The sequence below is a fragment of the Anser anser genome, assembly GCF_964211835.1.
Source record: "Anser anser genome assembly, chromosome: 13".
Taxonomy (NCBI): domain Eukaryota; kingdom Metazoa; phylum Chordata; class Aves; order Anseriformes; family Anatidae; genus Anser; species Anser anser.
In genome coordinates this window covers 22,028,256-22,052,351 of record NC_139734.1, presented here as the reverse complement: position 1 = coordinate 22,052,351, position 24,096 = coordinate 22,028,256, and the positions used below count along the sequence as shown (strand labels likewise).

At 38.8% G+C, this 24,096-nt stretch overlaps 1 protein-coding gene across 4 annotated transcripts in view; it reads right to left on the bottom strand.

The window, feature by feature from the left end:
• The window catches only part of LOC310880685 (fibronectin type-III domain-containing protein 3a-like), a 46,183-nt gene that overhangs the window by 12,033 nt on the left and 10,054 nt on the right, over positions 1-24,096 (bottom strand). For 2 of the 4 annotated variants that reach the window (XM_083796877.1, XM_083796875.1), the window contains 9 exons: positions 16,044-16,182; positions 11,932-12,007; positions 10,638-10,714; positions 6,459-6,690; positions 4,877-5,149; positions 3,449-3,504; positions 2,166-2,320; positions 1,844-1,903; positions 303-441 (listed from right to left, as the gene is read on the bottom strand). In XM_083796877.1, the coding sequence (XP_083653003.1) occupies positions 303-441; positions 1,844-1,903; positions 2,166-2,320; positions 3,449-3,504; positions 4,877-5,149; positions 6,459-6,690; positions 10,638-10,714; positions 11,932-12,007; positions 16,044-16,139 (1,164 nt within the window). In that variant the 5' untranslated portion in view covers positions 16,140-16,182. The remainder of the gene's footprint in view (positions 1-302; positions 442-1,843; positions 1,904-2,165; positions 2,321-3,448; positions 3,505-4,876; positions 5,150-6,458; positions 6,691-10,637; positions 10,715-11,931; positions 12,008-16,043; positions 16,183-24,096) is intronic. The other 2 variants (XM_083796878.1, XM_083796876.1) reach the window with 1 other exon arrangement.

Here is a 24,096-nt window from a genome sequence, read left to right as displayed (position 1 = left end):
TATCTATCTAGGAACTCCATGCAAAAATGTCAATTCTCTATCCTTTCTTATGTTGCCATTTAAGAATAAAACTTTCCTATTGAACAACCGTTCATACTTAGAGAGAAGTATGCCTGCTACAAATTCTATCATACTAAAGTGATATGCAAAAAAATAAGGAAACAGTAAAGGAAATAGGAAGAAGTGATCATGATTTCAGCCTTCAGTCTTAACCAAGCAGCTTAAAAGCCAACACCTAAAATCCACAATTATTGACAGAGCTAATGTAAACATGCCATACACGAATACATTAGTCTACTTACCTTCCACTGCAAACTCAGGCTGTTTTTGGTTCTGTTAATTAGCTTTGGGGCAGCTGGACAATCTGGCTCACAACTTTCTGTAGTGAAGCTCACTAATTCTGAAACGGATTCTTTTATCGAACTGCTGGTTGCTGAAACTCTGAACAAAGGACAATTAATTACGTTATTGCATTAGCAACTGAAAATTTAAGGAAAAACTTGTCAGCTTGAGAAATGTACTTAATTGCAAATTGTGGTTATAGCAACAAAACCAGAATGTCCATGCTATTGGAAAAAAGTACTCAAAGACATTGATTCCAAAAGACAATAATATCATGCCTTGTCAGTCAAGAATGAAAACGCCTAGTCTGAGTTTATGATCTTACTCCAGGTTCCAGGAACTGATGTTCCCATCAGAAATGCTATTGACCATACCATGCTCACCAGGGACACAGGTGTATACTGACAGAACAGTGTGATGGAGCTCGCATGTGGACACTTACCACACAGAGCCTTCCAGATCAATATCCTTAATTTACAGTTATTTTGAACTAGTAACTAGTGAAGAATCCTTTCTATTGTTCATATTTTGGCAGAAACAATGTGCCAATCTGCGTGTCTCTTGACAAAAAAACAAGTCTATTTAGACGTCTGTAGGCCTCTGGCCTCCAAGAAACATGACCAAGATCATTCACACAAGTGTTCTTTTCTAATCATCACAGTGAGAGGGCAGACTGCATTTTACTCTGTCACAGTGGAGATATTTTAGTGATGAAATACACATGGGAGGCATGATGAAAACTACAGCAAGTATTACCAAATGGTAACAGAATACCTGACTTGAAATGAACCTTTTCACTGAAAAACCTTGAGATCGAATGTGGACTACACTTACCGCAACATTTCAGTGTAATTGTTCAAATGGGACAGGATCTCTGGGACAGTTTTGCTCACTTATGTTTGTTTTTCAAGAGCAATGGATTGCCTAATTTTTCAGAAAGGTGAGAAACACTGTCCATCTTCCAGTACCCTACGCTGTGCAAATGGAGCTCTGCTCCACTTCCAAGGGAACATCTTGTTCCCTTGTAACGCAGCATCTACCATCTCATTTCAACTAGTTTCAACTGTTCTTGCAGGGTTACAGAAGCTTGCGGTTCAGAGAAGCAACTTTACAAATCAAGCTGACACGTCAAACTTCCAAACCCACGTTAAAGTTTTTGTTATTTTATTTGCTACTGCCTTCAGCTTACATCAATCTCTTTCACTGAGTGCAAACTTATCATTTTAGAAAAGATGCCGCAGAGGATAACTTGATGTTTATATTTTGGAGAAACAAGAAAAGAGAGAAGACAGTAGGAAAGAAAGCTGAAGAAAGTGAGGAGACGCTTTTATGGAGTTAGAAGTAAAGAAGGAATTATATAGCAACAGTAATGTCCGCAGCTGTTATTTTATGCACAATATTCCTCAAATAGTCTGTGACCACACCCTTTTCATGAAGCTAGAATGATTTTGTAATTAACATCTGAAAAACAATATTAAGCATTCAATTTCCAGCAACATACCTGACATGGTAATCCGTTGCTGGTCTGAGATCAGGAAGTGTAATTGTTAATTCTTCCCCACTATGGAAAGGGAGAAAAAAAAGTTACAGCTCTTCCTTATACATTAAAGGATAAAAGCTTATTGAAAAGCAAAACCATCTAGCGCACATTTAATTTTCAAGTTTTCCATTGTCCACGTAACTCATAGTGACATTACTTAAAATTTATTTCACGTGAAGTACGTAGGTCTGCAAGTCAACAAACAGCTCCTGATAAAGAGATTGCTGATTGGTTAATGTTTTTAAACATCGGTATTGTGCTTAAATGAAGAAACTAAACTTACACATAGACAGATTTAAATTTTCCATTTTTACCACTGTTGGATATTGCTACTTCAAATGTAAATGCTGCTGGACTATGACTATGGCTCTCTCCATTCTGTGAACTAACTGGGAGATTCCAGGACAGAACGGCTGATCTTGCTTGTATATCAGAAACCTATTAAAAGCATAAATAATGCAAGTAAGTTTGCTTTCTGTAATAAAAGGTCAATTAGTCAATAACATGGTGTTGCTAGCTTGCCCATGAAGTTCCTCACTGGAGGAATTCTTTACCTTTGTAATGGAAATACTGAGTAATTATTTGAGTTTACATTATTCTGTTTTCACTTCAATTACCACACTAACGGATTTCCCTTCAGACACTACATAACCTTACTTATAGACACGTTACGTTGTCTCAATGTACGAAGAGAAAATTTGCATTTCACCTGCACTGTTCACATCATTCATTTGGAGCAAATTTTCAGATCTGGAGTCTTCAACACTGGCACCAGATGTACCTTTAGGCACAGTCAGATGACGTAACTTTCTTAACCCTATTACAATTCCATCAGTCGACCTTAACACGTAACCACTAATCTGGATGATAACAAGATTTGGTCTAAGCAAGTTTCTCTGAAAAAATCAACACAGCCTTCTGATGGCATTAAGTACAGATGTCAGAGGCAGCAGTGAAAAAATATGACTGTAAGAATGCCTGAAAGGCTAGAAAAAAAAAATCCATGCTCAACATATAGATAACTCAAAGAAGAGTTTCATTAAACATGCTTGAGATCAAAAATTGGTGCTGTTTTAGCCTTTAGACATTTAAATGTCTGTCACCAGATTCCAATGACCTAAATAGTCTGTAAACACTCAAATATTTGCTCCGATTTCTAAACATAACATAAAAAGATGAGCTGTTTTCGTAAACTGTATTCCCAGTATCTGAAATCATCTATGCTGAATGAAGAATGGTTCAAAGAGCGAATAGGCTTCCATTAGTCTAGCGGGCCCTTTGCCTGCCAGGTACTAAAGTCCTTATATATACACACGACAACATCAACAGTAGATATTGCCTTGGCTTACAGACTCGGAAAATGAGCCAGACAGACTGTTTCAGAAAGATGAGAAAAAGTAGGTTTCTATATGATGACCTTTCCCAGATACAAACTCTTACAACTAAAAGACATTGTTTCTATTAAGAAAATAAACCACTGAAGAAAAAGTGATCAATGAGAAAGATACATGTCGTTTAACAGAAAGTATATCCACAAAAATAATGGTGTTAAAGGATAATACTTACTACTGGCTTGCCAATGCTTAAGTGAGCATCGTATTTCTTGGATTCTGTGTCAGATTCTGAAATTTCAAATACAAAACAGATTAGAGAAAACCTCAAGAGTAAAAAACAGTCTGTTACAAAAATGCCACCACAAGATGGAGTTCGCTTCATTAAGAGCTTAACAATAGTACTTATTGTGCAAAGAGTTAGTTTCCTCTGTTTGTTTTGGCTGCAGGATGGTTAGAAACATGAACTATCCAAAACTAACAGTGTTACAAAAACCCTTTTAGTACATCCTGCACAAAGGGTATATTTTCCTAATCTGAGCATTAGTGGATTTTCTTTGATAACACAAACACATTCCTCTAAAAACGAAAGGTGTTTAAAAATGACAATAAGATCTTATCTCACTATTGTATGTGCTGTTCCCTGAATTTCCATTGCAAACCACTTGCTCTGGGTATAACTTGGAAGAAGCCTGATCAAAACCGCTTATTAAAAATACCTACAGGTATCAAAAGGCTTACACCTGTAAACTGAATACTATCTTCAAATTGTCCATGTTGAACAATTCAGGATTTTTTTCAAAGTAAGTTTGTATTGAGACAAATCTTTAATCAAGAACATCTTTAGTTTCTGAAACAAGTTGGATAAAAGCTTTCACCTCTGTTTACTTCCCCTGACACAAAGTCGGATATTTGTTTTATCTCTACAACTGAAGAGTTAAATACAATAGTGACAGAGATGAGGACTGTACCTTACAGCCTAAAAAGACCATTTACTTTAAGACACACAAACACACCACTAAGAGATGCACAAATTATTTACGGAATCATGATAAGAAACCATTTGCATATCGGAGAAAAAGTTTCAAACCAAAATGAAAGACATTTACACAAGGCATTTTGGTATATGCAAGTAAATAGCCATAAGCTATTAAAAAGCTCAAACGTTTATTTCAGCAAGAATAATGAACTGAAATTACAACTGCTCAAAAAGCAACCTGGGAAGACAGTTGCTCAAACCTTCATATTTCTCCAAGTTTTAAGTAATTCTTAGTTATCCAAAACATTATGACAAAGAGTAACACCAAAGGTCATTGTAAGGTATGTAAGTACCAACAGTTCATTTTCACTTGGAATATTGATCAGAGTTCCAGGTCAGAAAAGGCAGAGCCCTAAGAAATTTAGAATTAAATCTTCTTAAAGACCTTATTTGATAAATCTCAAATGATAAAACTTGACATTACTGTAATGTCTTGAGGAAAAAATAATCCTAACATAACAAAAAGTATATCAGACTTTCTCTAATCCCAAGCAGAGAAATAAACTTACAAATTCAATTTTTGCAGAAACCATTTTGCAGTAAACTTATTGCATCTTCTGTTACAAAATAATCTAGTACTTTTTACTTATTAATTTACTTTTAAGCCCTTTCATTACAACTTACCTCCCATCTCTGCATCTGGACTGCCCTTTGTTTTTCCTATCTGCTTCTGCTTTAGTGGTCCTCCTGTCCCTGGCTGTCCCTTTCCATTTCCATTCTGAATTGCTGCATTGGAAGAATTATTAACTTTATGTGGTGAAGATGGAGGACTGTTAAGTTTATTGTTAGTGTGACCACTAGCTTGTCTGTCTTTTAGTCTTTTCTTCAGGTGTTCTTGCATTTTGAGACTCCTTTCATCTCGCTGAATAAAGTTTGTCCTTCCGTGAGAACGAGGTTCTACAAAGCAAAGGAGAACTTATTTCATTGTTCTGTACAATTCATTTGACAACTGAGAAAGGCTCTACAAATCAGAAGAATAACTACAGTACAACTGGAACCTGAAAGAACATGCAACTTGACTGGAACTGATGCAAGTTTCTGGACTGCACTCAAATTAGCATATGAGTATAAAGATCAGGTAGGAGGAGAAGAATAGCAGCTGGAAGTTTAATTCTTGTCTTGAAATGTCATGTTCATTAAATGCTACAATAAAAAACACAAAAATATCTGCAGGCAAATTTCCCTTTCTTCTATTTAACCCAGATTCAAATTATTGGATTTATTCTTTATTAATATTTTTGATCACAAATTGAGTTTAGATTTTTTTTTCTTGTTGTTGTTTCCAATTCAATTCTTCAGACAACTATCTTTTGTTAGTTGCTCTAGATTAGGCCTCAGAGTTGCCTTTCTTCCCCTGATACAGCCACATATTCATACTTTCAAAAAAGCATAAGCAAGTTTAGGACCCAAACATTTTAAAATGTAGCTTAGGTGCCACTATTTTACCCTAGACATTAGCTGAAATAGCTTAATTAACAATTTAAGCTCAATAGAGAGAGAACGATCTTCCCCAGTCTAATTTCTTTCTGTTTATATGCTTGTTTATATAATTAGGCTTATAGCCTGTTTCAAGTCAGCAGTGATCCCAATCCTCCAGTGAAATATTGTTCCATTCAATTTTTAGATATATTGTGAACTTGCATTTCATTCTCCAACATGGATGACTGTGATATTTGGTCTATGTATGCTATTCCTTTTTATTTTATTTCCAGTCAAATTTGGACTCTGTCGAGTAAAAAAAAAATACATTCACAGATCAAAATTAGATGAATTTTCAAAAAACTGCATGCCAAGGCTGTGAAAAGCACGGTGGTTTTGGAGAGCACAATTTTAGAGGAAGGTAGAAACAATCCTTGGGGCACTTACAGTAACAAAGGGGGCCATTTAAAAATATAGAGTATCGTAACATTTCTAAGCTATCCCTTTTGCATTAAATCTTAAACAGAACAGCAGAAAGCTTAAACAATGCTTTATACAATGATACTTTGCACATGCAGAGTGCCTTCAGACCAGGCTCCAAGATCCTTTATAAACAGGAGTACCTTAAGGCACCTCATGGACAGGCGTAAGGTTCAGGGAGGCTGATAACTAGCGCCATCATCACAGGAAATGTGTGAAGGAGCTACCAACAGAACTTGGTGCCTCAATCCAGAAAAAAAAAAGTGAAGGCACTTCTCATGTATCTAAACATCACCTGCACTCTCACCTTGTTCTTGAAAAACATGCGGTGGCGGATGCTGGTGAATGAACTGTGGCGGCAGCTCTCCTGTGCCAGGAACCGGAGGGTACACCGGGTGAGGTGGGTGGGGAAGCAGAGCATGGTGGTGGTGCATGTAATGTGGCACGTGGGGAGGAGGAGGAGGAGGATGCATGGAAGGATGGAATTCAGCCGAGTGTGGCAACACCACCACTTTCCGGACTCCATTTTCTTCCACCACCTATCAAGCAACGTAAGAAATGAAAACTCAGTACAGAAACAACCTTGTAAATCTTGCACATTTAATCAAGAATCTCCGTGCCCAAGTTTGCACCTGCCATCTGGCAGTCGAGGATATACAAACAGAAATGAACCCCAGTGGTTTTTTTTATATACCCAGCATATATCACTGGAAGAAACTGAAGTTTAAGGCAGTCAGTTTTAAGAAGCTGAGCCTCACACATCAAAGTGCTAAGCAATCTGTAAGTTGAGTAATGTATACATTCTTTTAAACAAGTAATGTAAATTGATCAGGGTGCAATTCCTATTCTCCTTGCAGTTACAGCCAGAAGTCCTGCTCCGCACCAGATCCAGACTGACAGCACTATCACACGTACAAGTTGCTGCACGTCACCCGATCTGTGGTACATGTCTGCATACATGTTCCTAGCCTGTGGCAAGTACAAAGTATTACAAGTCAGCTCTGCTGTCTTGCACTGCGATCAAACCCAACTCAAATGTCAAAATATTTCATGTTTGCCACAGGCTAAGAGAATTCAGACAAGGAACCCGTCTGCGTGTCTGAACTCTAGGATAAAAAGCTGCTAATGCTCTAACGCGTGGAAAAACTGCTCTGTGCACGTCTGCACACACACAAACACACACTTCTGAGCACGTCCTCAACGGGCAACACACAGGCTCCTTTCAGAGTCTAATTCAGCCAGAGTTATATATATTAATAGCTATCTCAATGTTTTCCTTTTCTTACAGTAAACTTGAAATACATTAAATTTTATACAATAACTCTCCTCGAAATCTTAAGCTGAGGAAGGACTTCAACAGAACTCAGGTTTTAGAAGACGAAGTCAAGCACTAACACCAGGGCAGGATTCACAGAGAGAAATATTAAACAGTGATGACACTGAAGTAAAACTATGCTGCCCAGTTTAGCCTCATCAAAAAGACATCTGGAAAAGACAGCCAGAGGGTGAAGTTTACAGGGTCCTTTCTACAGCTAGTGTTCATGACTGTTTCCATCTATGCTGCTTTGTTGTCACCCAGAGGTGAATACATTCAGATTCTGTGGTTATTATCCATTTTTGCTATCTGAGGGATTAGGTTTTTAGCAGCTACACTTCTGATGGGGTCAAAGGCCTTTGTCCATCAGAGAAATTACCTGGCTGTATTTCAGTTTGCTTCTGTCACCATACAGAAGAGCGCTGGCACAACATTCACCCTGTAACTAACGAGGAAGTCTGACTCAGAAGCAAGCTAGATTGGATTAACTCCTGTTACAGGCAGGCAACACATCAAGCACTTCCTAGTCTATTCTCCCTCGCACAAAAAAAAATGAATCAGGTATGAACAATGTAATTTGGAAAAAAAAAGTCAATAATAGAAAAATGTTCAATATTAAAGGCAAATTGACACTCCAAAATTAATCAAGGCATTTTTCTTGATTGGTTTTAAAATTAGTCTGCAGCTTCATGCTTCCTTCCCTCTACATCTGCCTTCTCCTCCGAGTTGCACTTAAAGATAAAAATCGCAGATGCTATTAGGAAAGGCCTGACGATGTTTTAGTATTAATACAGCGAGGGACCACACAGCCCAAATTGTTGCCAGCGGATGCAAGTAGGGGGGGCATTCCAGATGCAGGCTGGCAAGCAAAACTGAGATGCAAAACTAATTTTTTTCTTATGAAATCTGTAAGGTAAATCACACAAAATAAAATCTGCTCCTAGAAGATCTTAAGTTATTTACGCAGCTATCTGTTACTAAAAAAAAATACAAAACTTACACTTTCAGGCATTTAATGAAAGCACTTTTATGAAAGTAGACCATATGTTTTATCCTTTTAGTTCCTTCAAGATCCTCTCTTAAAGTATGTTTAGTTTGGCTATAAGAAATCACTCCAGCATTTCCTAGTTGGCAAAGAAGGCATTACGGATGTTGAAATATTGCTTATGCCAAAAGTACATTTTGAAAAGCTCCTCAGCAGAAGATAGAGCAAACTAACCAGAAAGTATTCTTCGTAAAGGAAACAGAATGCGTCCACTCACAAACTGCTATGACAAAGTTCAGCTGTAACATGACCTCAGAGCCAGCTGTATTGCTAGCAATTCTTAACAGACTTGAAAAAGGAGAAAAAAAAACATTTTAAGAAGTCACTGAAGACCAAGTTTCTGCTACACTGAATACAATTTGTTCTTGGAGCAACGTGGGGGGCTTTTTGGTTTATCAACAGAACTAAATACACCATTTCAAGCATATTACTGTGCATAATACTATAACACACGCTTTAATATATGTAAGCCAAAGCTCATAGCTAATTTTGACAGTTATATTAACTCTGCTCTGTGTATATGGTAAACAAGCAAGCTCATTAGGCCCACTTTCTGGCAGAAGGGATACATTACTGTACTAAGGCTTGTACATGATTTTAGAGTCTGAACCTGCTATGCCTCCGTTACCCACTACTGAATCTCTTCATTCCACTTTGGAAGAAACCAAAATAACTACTTCTGGGTTTCTTCTAACAGTTTCTGGAACAGAAAGCTGAAGTCTCATCTGCTGACAAGAATGTTACAAATACCTGATTTAAACTTGGTTTCAAACTTGTCTATCACTGTCATAATGACCAAGGGAATTAAAACAACAACAAAAAAGAAACAACAACAACAAAAACAACAAGACCTTAGTTCCACATGACAGCTAACACGGAACAAATGTATTTTTCAGTTTGTACACTTCAGCATTTGCCAGTGCTCTGCAGACTGTTTGCACTGAAGACCCAATTTTGTACTGAAGCATAAATTATCTGGGGGGATCTTTCCTTAGGGTCTGCATGAAAATGCCTATTTATAATAGCAGAAGCACAAAATGCTGAGGCAGCTGTCTGCAGAAAGACAACGGCCTGGGGAACACAAGAACATGGGGTTAACAAGGCTCTCAAGCCTGCTCGGAAACTGCAGATTTTGAACATTACTAGAAATCAAGAAACCTGTTCTACCCTGTTGAAAAAAAAAAGAAGTTTTAATTTACTTTCCTCTAAAAATTCAATAATTGAAAAATCAATCAAAATGAACTTCAAATATGCCTGATAGTAGTTCAAACACCACACACCGCTCTGATCTGCCTCGACTTAACACAGAAGAGTGGAAAATCAGTGAGAATGGAAAAGTAAAGCTGGGAGAGAAGCCCAGAGTCCTGCTGTTTCCACAGGCACATGTCACTAGCATTAACACTCCTGTTCACACTTCTGCTGTAATGGCAGAGATTTTACTGATTGTTAGGGAGATCAGCACTGGTAGAGGAAGGGGAAACTTCAATAAATAAGAGTTATATTTGAATAGAAAAATGTGAATTATCAGAAGATATTAAAAAGAAATAACTTATGCAGTCTGGAAAAAAACAAACAAAAAGACCTGAGCGATGAAAGAGAGAATGGTACCGGTATGTGATCTGTATAACCTCAGTCTAAGAAACCTACATCTCATATCCATAGCATGAACATGGCAAGTTCAACTGCTGCCACCGGCTGTGTTCTCACCAGACTGCTTCTAGCACAGCCAAGCACGATCTGTACTCACCAGTCCCCTGGTACTTTGCAGCCTGCAATCCACAGTCATTGCTCACACGCCCTGAGCACTTACTGTCACCCTGAAAACAGGGCTGAAGGCAACTCAGGATGTGCATCCTGCTAATGGAACTCAACAGCCAGCCAATTCAGAGCCACCTACTGCCTTACTGGAAGTAACCTTTATGGCCTAGTAACTGTGAAATAATAATAAAATAAAGAAAACTAGATCAAGGTGAGAGCGCGTACAACAAAGTTAAATATTTGGTAAGTTCAATGGAAAAAATGAGAGCTGCTTTTACCAGCTGTTATAGATAAAATAATCAATAGCTTTATTGTTAAGAAGCCACACCCACAAACATACTTAAATATGAGAATAAATTAACATTTACCTGAGATACGTAACCGGGAGGCACAAAAATAGGCGGCATAGAACCATTTGGTGACATCATAGGAACATGTGCTGGACCTGAGAAGTAATAAGGTGCCACTTTTAAACAAACAAGGCTTTTACAGGCTCAAGACACCTGCTTTCGAAAGTGGTGGATGGTGTCTCAAAAGCCAGCAACCAGACCCAGCTCCACAGTTATGGAACTTCTTTCAGACAGGCAGGTTTAGAAGCAAGGCTTCAACAATCCAGTAAAAAATCACTCAGGAGAGAGACTTAAATAAAAAGACTGAGCATTAAGAAAAAAAAAGAAAACCAAAAAAACCTGCACCAACTTTTCATCAAGAAAAATAATACAATGTGTCTCATCAAGGATAACAATGCTTATTTCGAATGTGAAAATAAGTAGGATTTAATAACTTTCTGGAAGCATCCAAAATTTTAGTGTGTAAGTGTGGCTGTGCATTCATTTTTACAAAAAGCATAGATTAGACATATTCCAACCACCATGCTAGTACAGCCAACGGTATTTCTGTAACTGGGCAATGATGAGCAAAGATAAATTTTGGTTTTCATATTGTAACATTATTACTACAGTAACGTTGACAACTAGTCAACTTTTTTTTTTTTAACATAAAGATATGTCATTTTTCACTTCAAGCTGAAAGGTTTTATTCCTCTCTGGGATTTGATCAAAGCAGAATGGACACATTTTATATAATATCATTTGAAATGGTGAAGAGTATCCCTAAAATGGAAGAACTGATAAATTCAACTTGACTTACAGGAGATATTTTCAACCAGCCTCAGATTTGCAGTCCTGTCACTTACCCACCAGCTAAAAAGCAGTCTGAGGCCACGCACAGGCAGTAGCGATGCTTCCCTCAGTATTAACAAACTGCTAATGCTGCTACCTTACCTTGAAGTGAGATCACACAGCACATATTAAATTTGTTTAGAGTAGTCTGGATTAAATCTCACAAATTCATGTGTTAAGAGCATAAGAAGGATCATTACAGGATCTTATCTATATCCTATAGATATTCAACCATTAAAAGAGCTGTTGAAATGGCAACCTTTTCAGAGTTATTAGCAACGTCTGCAGAGATGCAAGGAAACCTGGCAATTTCTCAGTGCTGTCTTATTTGTGCTTTAAGTACAAACTGAAAAAATCTGATTTATTACATTGTGGAACACATAAAAACACATCTGACATTACAGAAAAATTCTAGTAGTAATTTTAAGACATTTGCAAAGAGTAAGAATATTTGTATTCAGTACTTCAGTGTTTCCTTTACCTTGAATACACTGAATGTGTCCATCTTCAGTTGTAATTGTAAATGTTTCACCTGGGTTTACCTGCACAAGAATAACCTGTAAAAAGCAAAATATAAAGCAGTTGGGTTTTTGCTTATTTATTTTTTTAATTTTAAAGATTAATTAGAGAAGAAATAAAACCATTTTATTTATACCTACATGTTTGATTAGAATGAAAGAGGTTCTGACAGCCTTAAGAGATTAAAAAACAAATTGAGGTAGAATGAAATTTCTTCCTACTTTGATATAAATTACTACCAGCAGTGCTTCCACTGATACACCTGAAATAATCAAGTATTTATTTTCTCTATTTTCCACGCTGCTGTATATTCTTTTTCCTGAATCAATAAATGACCTGTTATTCACTTTGCTTTCCGAGTTTTGCCTATGAGAATACTTCAGTCCCAGAGCTAAACTGGCAAAAATCAGGAGTACACAAAAAGAAAAAGATGCTTTGTGCAAAAAGCAGCCACGTTTTCTCATTGATGGCATACTGGTATGTATTTTGACAACGTATTTCCTCATGTTATCAGCGAATTTAACAGAAGCATAAGGTCCTTTGGGAGTGAAGGAAGCGTGGATGAGGTGGTAAAGCAGATCATGCCTACCACCTCCACTCTACAGCTCCTGAAAGATCAGATGTATTTTCTCATGTCTGTGTGATTCTGTAGCTAAAGAAACGCAACTAACAGTGAGGGTCACCGAGTCAATTTGAACAAGAGCATATTCACTGTCACATAAATCAGGGTGGACATCTGCCAGAATTATTCCTCTGGCAGTCCAGATTATCAATTCACTTGTGCTGGACCAGACAAACTATCACCTCATTCTACCACAGCACGTGCATCAGACTTACTGTAAAATTTTGGCAACCACGCTTCAGTTTTACCATAACATTGATAACTTCACTGTAAGAACTTTACGGTGAGATTCTACTGTATTGCAGGTCTAATTCTTTAGTACAGCGGGGGGGTTGGCCACGTAAAAACAGCAAAGTTACACAGTCAAAATTCCACCCTGGTGATGGTCACCACAAAGACATTCGATCCAAAAATTGAAATAAAATACATTTGTAAATGTATTTTAGAACACAAAAGAACACCAACCCCACTCCGGTGAGTTCACTGTATGAGAAATAATTCTACTCTGGGTAGGTAGCTTGCTTCTGGACAAAAGTACGACACCAAATGCCCCTGAAATAGTCATTTAGCCAGCCAGTTATATTTATTATGGCTCCACAAGGAGGACAGAAGAAGGTAATATTTTTTTAAAAGCCATAATCAAAACACTGAAACGTAAGCAGACCTATCATTTCAGTGTACTAGTAAATACATGACTTTACTAAAATTCTCGAAGTAAAGAAAGAGATGCAATGTTACTTGTTTTTTTTTTTTAAACAAAACTGGCAATAAGGGGCTGGGAATTTGCCAGAGCACAAAGAAGAAGGAAAAACAAGGTCTGCATTAAAGTACAGTTGCTGGGGAAGGACACACTAGCAAGGGACAGGGCTCCCCAGGCAGGTATTAAACCTCACAGCTAGTCTCATCTCCATGGACAGGAAAATTCAGAGGCAGGAAAGGAATCCTTTTAGAAATTCAGAGCCTCTGCACAGGTCAGAGCTTCGGAAGAAGTTCAACGAACTGAAGTTCAGGAAGCTATTAACTGAACTCAGTGAAAAGAATCACAAGTGGTGTAATCACAGGACTGCGGAGCAGTTCAGAGACTGGAATTTCAGGAATGCATAGGGCAGTGTCTTGGAGGACTGACTCACTCCAATTAATGAAGCAAAAGCAGTTCCATCTACCTTCCATCAAGGAAAATTTCCAGGAAGCTCGAGTGTTTCTGTAGCCGGCCTAAGCCAAGCTGGAGGCCAGAGTAGTGCAAGCAGTCCCAGTAATGTCAACACCCTCAGGTGTCCCACATACCCGTTTCAGAACTAATGGGATCAACACAGTTTGAAAGCTCTTTCAAAGCACTGGTCAGGGTTTTGCTTTTAGCTATTTTTCACTTCCACTGCTGAAGTTTTTTTTCAGAACAAGAAATCCTTCCAGAAAATTTCCAAGTTACTTTATGTGAAACGAAACTGATGAACTGGATGCTGCATCTCACTGAAGTGACTTGTGGAATGGCACAAATTTTATTTCTGAAGAGAAAAACACTGTGTAATACTTTATAATTAGCCTACCCTCTGTGGCTCTGGCAAAAAGTAATTAAAAATCTGCATTAATAAATTAATACTCTACTTGAAAGCAAGTTTGTGGCTCAGCAGTCTCTCCTCTCTACAAGGAAGTGCAGCAAATGAGCAGCAAGCGTATTTGTTATATGACCGAAGGATGGCAACATGATGTAGCTGTTTATACGCAGATGTGCTAGAAACGCTGGCACACTAAATGAAATGACATTCCCACCCCTGAAGGCAGATGCACCTATGTTCAATTGACAGACTTACTTATTACTTTCAAAATAACTCAATTACAAGTCTTGGAGACCATCAGTTTTCAAGTCTACTCTTCAAATACCATTTTCCTGTGCATCCCCAACATTTTATTTTTTTTTAAACTGCACCCAATTGCAAACAGCCTCCACTAGGTTCTCAAGACTTCAACGAGGGTCCCCTTTTGGGTCATTCACCGCATGCTATTATTCTGCACATTGATCTCTGCAAAGACATACTATACAAAAACAGATCTGGAGCTGGTCTCCAATTAGACCTACTTGATCTGTTTTCCTTGTGCAACATGAAACATTAGCTACTGAATAATCTCACAGCTGGTCAGTGTCTAAAATTTCACGTTGCTAATGCTAGAACTTCAGGACTAGTTTAGATATTTTATAGCTGTACTTATTTCAAGACAGTCATTACTGCCAGATACTTAAAGTTGCAAATTGATCAGAATAAAGCAATGGACAATTTTGTCCCTTGCTTCAACAAGTTGATTGTTTAACTCCAGCTAAATAAAGCCTTCAAATTTATGTTTTCTTTTGTTATTCCTGCCAACAAATAGACAGACAGCTATTTAAACATACAAACAAAACCCCCTCTTCTCTCCTACAATGTTTGTAGCTGCTGGAGCTGGGGAAAGATGCTTCTTAAATCAAGATCCAGTGTTAAAACATCAGGACGTCTGTAATACTTCTGAACACACACTGAAAATCTACCTCCAAAGAAGTGGAAGACAACTCAGCACTTGTAGTACAAGGCAATTAACTTTTATCTCCAAGCAGTAAATTCACTTCAAGTTTAGTAACAACTTGAACAAGCTTGTACTTCAGTCAAATAATTTTACCTTCAATTTGTCTGTATTTCTAATCATAGTAGGTACTTCTGAAGGTTTGTGTCCAATGAAATTCTAAAGTTTCAACTAAGTATACTCAGGTTTCACCAGTGCACTCTAATTATTAACGAAGGTTCTTAGTATCAGGAAACCAGAAGTCTTCTTTCCTCTCCTCTACATTCCCCTGTAACAGACTTCTCAGTTTAGAGCACTGCAGCCACTTTCTAATACTTGTAACTTTACATGAGCTTTAAAAAGAGCCTTCACAGCCTTAGTTTTCTTAAATATTAAATCCAGATAATAGATTTTCCTTCTATTCTTTTTATTTTTTAGTTTAATTTTAAAGGACTTCCATGAGTATAAAACATTACTTTCAATTCACAATCGTTTCACACTTCCACTACAGTAGCGTTGAATGATTTTCTTCCTCTGCATAGTTAGCACTTCTATTTTACTGCCAACATCAGTGCTGAGAACTACATGCTTTTCACAGAATCCTAGAATGGTTCGGGTTGGAAGGGACCTTAAAGACCATCCAGTTCCAACCCCCTTGCGCGGGCAGGGACATCTCCCACTAGATCAGGTTGCTCAAGGTCCCATCCCAACATGGCCTTGAACACTTCCAGGGAGGGGGCAACTTGGTAAATTAGTACCACAGTTGTTTTATTTTGCCTCTTCTTGTTTCAAGTATCATACAAGTTGTACAGAGAGATGTTTTTCTACCTGTTTTCTACAGTGTGTTTGAATGTCAACCTCCCTACTACCACCGCAGGCACAGTACGACATGAGCTGTATGAAAATGCAACAGATTTACTTGCCTGTTGTATGCTGTCCCCATTAACCATATGAGGTAGAAGCGGCACTTCATTCAATATAGGCGTAGCTTCCAATGGAGGCGGCTGGTCGGCCATCATGTCTGAAAACCATTCATTGACAATTGCTCACGTTAACCACCTGCTAAAACAAAAGACAGTGCCAATGTTAGATTTAAACCTTCCCCCTCTCCCGAATAATTGTACTTTTCAAATACTGTGTTTAAGAAATACATATCTTTCTTCTAAAAAGGCAGTCTTTAAATACGTATCATGCGTAGCTCATTCAACGCTGCCACAAGTGATGAAATCAGCACACAGGTGATGCAACAAAAGCATAGTTTACACTTATGGAGCACCTTATTCTTAAAACTTGGAGTTACAATTTCCAAACTGGTTATAACTCAATTTTTAGGCCAAATAATTCACATACTACACATACATTTCAGTCCCTGTGGTGATTAAAAAACCTGCAATTTCTCCAATGTCGCAACATGTCGTTAATACAGAATTCTGACACGGTGAAAGCAAAGCTTACGGTAACACAAGAGAGAGTAGAGTACTTTGTACAAAAGTCTTTAAGTCATGGAGAAATGCAAATGGAAAAGTGCTGCACAGTTTTGGGCTTCTAGTGAATAATCCATAATTGCAATAAGGCAAAATATAATGCAACTGTTAACTAATTTTTGGTGTATAGTTATTCAGCATCCATAAAAAGCACAAGATAACAGACTACAGGAAATACTGACATTTCCTTCTTCCTTCCCATTACCTCCTATAACCCAGACAGAAGACCAAAATGCATTTAGGATACTCCAATTGAATTAAAAAGCAAAACATAAGAACAGAACGGAAAAACACCATCCCACCTGTGCACAAACCAAGTCAGTCTATATACTACTGCTACATCCTTGTTCAGTTCTCTATAGCCGGTATGGAAATGAAAGTATTTGGAAAAAAAACAAAACAAAACAAAACTGATTAATTCTGTACTTGTGGTCTGTATCTTCAGCAGACTAGCAACAGTGGGAAATATACAGCCGGACTTTCATAATGTCTGCTGGTGTTAACTCATATTATCCCAAAAGGGTCTGTAATAAAGGTTGCATTGCAAGATTTCTCCTGTATTAGCATTGCAAGGTAAAGAGGCTGGTAGCATGCAATAGCAAAAACACATTCTTCCTTGTTTGCAAGAGCATCTCAAGATAACTGATAACAATCGCACAGCCACAGAAGACAGCATAATAAAATACCCACCACTGCCAAGGAAACTAGCTTAATTCTGCATACCAACTGTTTTCCGGGTCTGCTCCAGTAACACAATTTTAAGAGACCAAAGAGACAGATGCAAGGGCTCCATGTGACTTCCAAAGTTTAAATTTGTATCAGGTTTGTCCTAAATATACCTAACTACCTTAGCATGTTATTTACTTCCTGAATAGAATAATCTTCTGCCTTATTTGCCAGATTTTGAATTACCACTGCCAAGGAAACAGGCTCATCTGATTGTATGCAACTATTTCACTTAAAAATATCTGTACAGTAATGCTGCCAGTCAGTATGCTAAAATTACGGCAGTAGTTTCTTCTTCTACAGCTCTTCTATTTTTAGAGGTTTATAGTTAAGCCTTAAGAGAAATTGCTTCCATAATAGGAATTCAGTATACACAAGCAGGTTGAAAATACGTTGTTTTATTTTATGTACGTTAAATATATAAAATACATGTGTGCGTGTGTGCACAGTATCAATTTCTTTCATTTAAAAACCTCAAAGACGACAGAAATTAGCACTTAATATAAAGGGGAAAACCCTTCATCAAAAAGCAACTAAATCTGCATTCAGATGTTCAGCTAACCAAAACAACCAGCTGTCGAAAAACGTGTTCTGAAACCAGCCCTAATGCCACCTGCAGCTTTAAATAACCGTTCCGTTTCTGCCCATGTCTCCCACTTGGCTCAGGGCAATTCTCTGAGGCTCCGTGCGCCCCGGCGAGCCGCGCAGCGCAGCTCCTACAACACCCACGTTCCTTTCGGCATCCCGCATCTGCAGCCTGACTCCACAGGTAGCAGGCACATTTTCACCTACACACGCACGCACACCTCCTACTTGCTTCATGCTGTAACTTCGGGATGTTTCACACCAAGAACTTCCTCTTGAAATATTCGAAACAAATGTTTTCATATGGTTACTGACAACCTCCAAAAACAGTGAATACTATTTCATGGCAAGTAGTAATCTCCATATGTTAAGACAAAATGGAAGTACTAGCGTAAATGAAACCATTTCAATAACCCTTGGGCAGTTTCAGCTGACTCAGAAAGCCAACACCTTACTGTACAGCTGGGCTCAGATGGCTGCAAGTGACAGCACACGAACAGCAAAGAGGCACATCCCACTACATACAGCTTTTTATTATCATTTTTATTTGCAAAGTCATTCGTTTTTTTCTTGTTTTGTTTTCTTCTTTAAGAGCACAGCTTCATTCCTTGGGAATACTGATAAAGGAGCAGCAAAACACACGGCTGCTCTCAAAGGCACCACTTCTGCTGTTTAAAAGGAACGGGACTCAACCCCAGCATGTTTAACAGCTAAAACTTTTCGATGGAAATAAAGCACACCCAAACACGGTATCAACAGGTTCACCTCCCAAAAGTCTGCATTTCATTCAAGGAAGCAGGTGGCATTTGGGTAAAAGAGAATCCCTGAGAAGTTATTACACAGTCAGCACAATTTCCTGAAAAACAACCCAAAGAAGTAGAAATGCATCTTGGAATACCGTTACCCACACCTCCTCTACTGCTAACCTAGCAGCAAGGCATCCAGCCCTGCTGTCCTCCGCAGTAAAAGAAGGGAGCGTCCAGAGGAGGGCTATGAAGATGGTGAAGGGTCTGGAGGGGAAGGTGTGTGAGGAGTGGCGGAGGTGCCTTGGTTTGTTCAGCCCCGAGCAGAGCAGGCCGAGGGGAGGCCTCATGGCGGCCTGCAGCTCCCTCACGAGGGGAGCGGAGGGGCAGGCGCTGAGCTCTGCTCTCTGGGGACAGCGACAGGACCCGAGGGGACGGCATGGAGCTGGGACAGGGGAGGGTCAGGCTGGGTGTGAGGGAAAGGTTCTGCACCCAGAGGTGGTCGGGCACTGGGACAGGCTCCCCAGGGCAGTGGTCATGGCATCGAGCTGCTGGAGTTCACCAAGCTTTTGGACAGTGCTCTCAAACATAGAGTCTGATTTTTAGGTGGTGCTGTGTGGAGCCAACGGTCCTTGCAGGTCCCTTCCAACTTGGGATATTCTGTGACTAGCTCAGCCCCACAACTCTTAACACAAAAGTAGCAGGAGGGTAAGTAACGCTGCATGGCTGCTGTGAAGGGTGGAGGACAAGTGCTGCAGGTGGAGGACAAGCACCGCGTGGGCACAACGGCAGATCTGAGAATCACGAACTGATCTCCAGCCACAAGTCCCATGGCCAATGTGCTACCAAATGAAGACTCACAGTTCCCCTCCAACTCTGCCACTGTCCCCAGGCATTCTCCGGGCTCTTGGTTTTACCCAGAACCCAAGACAAGTCAGCTTGGACAGGCAAATCCAGCTGGTGAGCCGTGTGTGGCCCAAAGGAGGAAGAATTGCCTGCAGGTAGAACTGAACCAAAAACCATCTCTGGCCACCTCTGAGGGCTGGTCGCTTCTATCTTGGTGAAAGAAAGGCTCAGACAGCTATTTTCCAGGGTCTGTTCTTGGCAGTGAGACATTTTAGGTTTATCATCACTACTAGCTATCCAAGTGGGCAGTGAAGAAAAAAACAACAAATAAACAAAAGCATCTGCACTAAAAATTCAGTTAGTGTTTATACTAAAAATAAACTAATATGCAAAATCTAAAGTTATGGATTAAAAAAACAAAAATCCTTTCTGGAAGTATCAGGGACTAGACAAATTTTGTCATTTTCCACATTTCAAAGAATATACTAACAGTGAATCGTTATATAAGAATCAAGAACGGAATTTGGAGATGCATCTTCTGGAACTGTCATCATGCCTTGCATGTTTTTTGAGTCAGCATGGAGCTAAATAGATTAATTTTTAGAAAGGTTATGTTTTGTAACGGTACTTCTTGCCTGATTCATTTCTTTACAGCCGTTTCTAGTATGCATCAGCTAAAGGTCATTCCCCACCCTTGTTTGGCCTGGAGGATGGATTAAAGCCCATATAGCACGGCAGTCGTTAAAAAGCAGCATCAGGACTAACCATCTCAGAAACACCCCTTCCAGAAAGGTAGCTCAAGAAAAATACATCTAAAACACTGAAATATTTTAATTTTACAAAGCTAATAGAATATATATTAAAATTTAACATGCAGCAGGGTGTACATTCAGCAACTTGCCTGAATTCATTCTAATATCTCAGTTTGGAATACAAATAAGTGAAAAAATGGTTGTGCGCCTTTGCAATTGAATTTGCTTCAATACTCTGTAGTAATCACTGACATATAGTTGAATAAGTGTAATCAGTTTGTTACGCTGAGGACTCACATTTGTTTCTGTATTAATTGGATTTGGCTGGATGGCCGCAGCCAGAGTTGCAGAGGATTGCTCTATGTCAAGGTGGGAGCTGGTGACAAGTGGTGGCCCTCTGGGCTCTTGGGAGGTGTTCTACCCATGGCAGGGGGTGGCACTGGGTGGGCTTTGAGGTCCCTTCCAACTCCCTGCCATTCTGCGATCTTAAGATGAATGTTACTTTGTTCTAATACCTACAAATATCATTTACCAGACTTCCAGGAATGTTAGTTCATATGAAAGTCTTGAAAGATGGATTTCAAATTATTTAATACTAACAGACTTTTGCTATATCTGGGTATGACAAAATAGGATATTAAGGCTTTTTAAACCACATAAAACCAGCTCATATTTTAGAAGTATACTCTGAGAAGCACTGAGTAATTCAACACTGTGTTAATGTAATATGGTTAATCATGTTAACCATGTTAAAAAAAATGCAGTATTTTCCACTGACAGCCTCACACTACAAAGGCTTCTAAGAAAAACAGAAAATCTTAATGACTAGCCTTCCAGAAAACAATTACAGTATACAGCGGCTGTGCCTGACCTCACTTCCTGACATAGTAAAAACGCAGAGGCTCTGCAAGACTGAAACATTGGCCTTCCCTTTTCTCCAGCCCAAATTCTTCTCCACCAGTGCTGCAGTCATCCTGGAGCCCGTCCAGCTGCTGAGGATCCGCACTGAACTGTGTTCATTGATTCCTGCCTACTCCCATCTGAAGTCACCGCCTCCGTGATAAAGCAGGGCCCTTATTTACATAAAAATAACTATTGTGCTTGCCACACAGCAAAGCACAGGTAGCTAACGGGTCTTTAGGATATGCGGTATTCATTCCTTAAGTCTGGGAAACATCAGGGATTTTCACGAGACATTTTGAAAATGAAATTTCAAATAGTTTCAAATCAGAACGTGAGAGAAATATGCAATTCCAGTATATTGGCGTAGCTATTAACAACAGCTTATGTATGCAGGGGTGGCAATTAACAAAAGCTTACTAAACCTAACAGAAGTAATGCTTACTGCATATTAGGTTTACAAATGCTCGTTTAGCCGTTTGCCAGTGTGCAGCTTGGAATGAGGTGCCACCTCCAACTCACGCCGTCACCTCCATCTGAACCACGCAACAGAAAACTTCAAAACTGGAACAGCAAGTGGAAACATTTTTCTCTACAAAGGCACCACTTTCATCTCATCACGAATTTTGGAACAGTTACCAGGAAACACCAACAGCACATCAACAATTTTACAGGCTTTTTTTTTAAGCAGTAACAATGAATTTGCAGTTATGTACAGGGCTCATAAAAATGAAGAAAAGGTTGTGTATTTATTAAATGTTTTTTAGAACTCTGCACAAAATAAACTTCACATATTGAAAAATATTTTTATTGGAATTATATCCTTTAATCACACTCATAGAATGAGATTTATTGTGCAAATGTGTAGCAGTGTTATATACTTATAAAGTCTTAGAAATCCTGTTATTTCATGTTAAAATATCATCCTAGTATCTTAAAAATTTCTCTCCAGAAAGGCCTCATACATACACTAACATATACTATATGCAGAAAGAGAACACTGTGGGAAGAAATGGGTCAGCTTCATTCTGCTTTCCAGAGAAGAAACTGAACAGATTTCATAAATAGTAAGAAAGTTTATAAGCCCACACATAAGATATCACAAGTCTGTATTTTTATCATAGTAAGTGGTGGATTTAATATGAGAAAGTTTCCTATTTCAAGGACCTTACTAATTAAATGGAGCTTTTTTTTTTTAAATACAGTAAGCCTGAAGTAGAAAGAACAATGTATGCGAGACCAAAGAGGAAGTCTGACGGTCAGCAAGAAATTCAGCTCAGACTTCCTGATTTCTAGGTTCGCTGCCTCATGCAACCTTCTAGTCTGAGCAAAAGTTTGTGTCATTGCAGGAAGTAAACTACTATTACACTGCTATTTATTTAGAACACTATTGTATCAAAACCAAAAGCCTTAATTATATTTTCTGTATTAATGTAATTAATAATTATTGTTTTATATATATTTATTATACTTTTATGTTACGTAGTGTATATTTATTTCCACTAAGTGGGGGAAAAATCCTCTTTACAAGCAACATATTTTGTTAATTACTTTTACATTTGGAAAATAGTATCATATAGAACTAGATCTGTGGTCACACATATATGAAGTTCGTGCACTCTGATACAAAGCAAATGCTGAGATACTTCCATGCCTCACGCTCCAGACCCTTGCAAACTAAGAGTTACGGATGTTTTAAATACTCTCCAGCCTGTCAAAGTTTGCATCCATGATCTCCAAAGGCTGTTAAAAAGAACAAAATATACAAACAAACGAAGTCCCCAACCTCAGGCTAAGGAATAACCTCGTCAAAAAGATCAAACCTGATTTATGAATTTTAAAACTCACCCCTCCAGATCTGAAATGTATGCCCCATGCAAATTTGAGGTAGGAAACATTTAGGAAAAAAAAAGATACAAGCTACCTTCTCCCACCCAAGTTTTTCAAATAAACAGTACTAACAAGGTGTTTAAGATATCATCCCGATCCTAAAATAGTTCTCCTCTGCCACAGGACCACACATGAGACGTTCTAGGTGGATCGGTTTACTTTCAGCAAGATTAAGGGAGTGAGAGACCTAACAGAATCAGGCTTAACAGAAGCTCAGTTACAATTTTAGCTCTGAAGAGACCACCATCACTCCATAACAGTCATCTGTTCAAAACTAAATATATGTTTTGATTAAAATGTTGGGAATAATTTATAATGACACCCCAGTGAATTTGTCTGCACCATCCTGCGTGAAGTCTGGCTTCCATCCAGGAGGGCACCACAACTTTGATACTGAAAACACTCTTCATGACTTACCCTACAAACGTGCTCAGACATTTTTAATACTTAGGGCAGCGAAAAAAAGGATGTAATTTTGACCTAGGTACGAGCAATTTTGACCTAGGTAAGGCTTTTTTTTATCATAAAACAATAAGAACACCAACAAATCACCCACCCAGCTCCACAGTACGTGGTTTCAGCACGCTGCATCGAATGTTTTCTTCTAGAAACTCTTCAAATCTTTTTTTTTTATGTTGATGCCTGAAAAAGCGACAACACCTAAACTGCTGCGGATGCCCTGGTAGGGAACTACTTGCTTTACACGTGGAAAAAGATGCGAATCCCCTAACCTCAGCATTTCACTGCCACTGCCATCACCCAAGATGTGTTTCTGCTTAGGTCCACATCCAAAGTGACAACTGTACAAATTGTGTCGCAGGAAAGCTTTCAAAGGCAGGGCAGGGACTACCCGAAGAGGCCACAGATAGGTAGAGGTAGCTCTACAGGGACCCAAACATTTCCCTGCGTTTCCCAGAAAGTTTCACTGTTCCTTAAATGCTTATTCCCAAGCAGTGCTAATAGTTTCCATGGTAAAATACAGAAGTGACTATGAACCCTGTACCAGCCCAGCTAGTCCTCCAGCGCTCACCAAGCCATCTGAGGATCAGA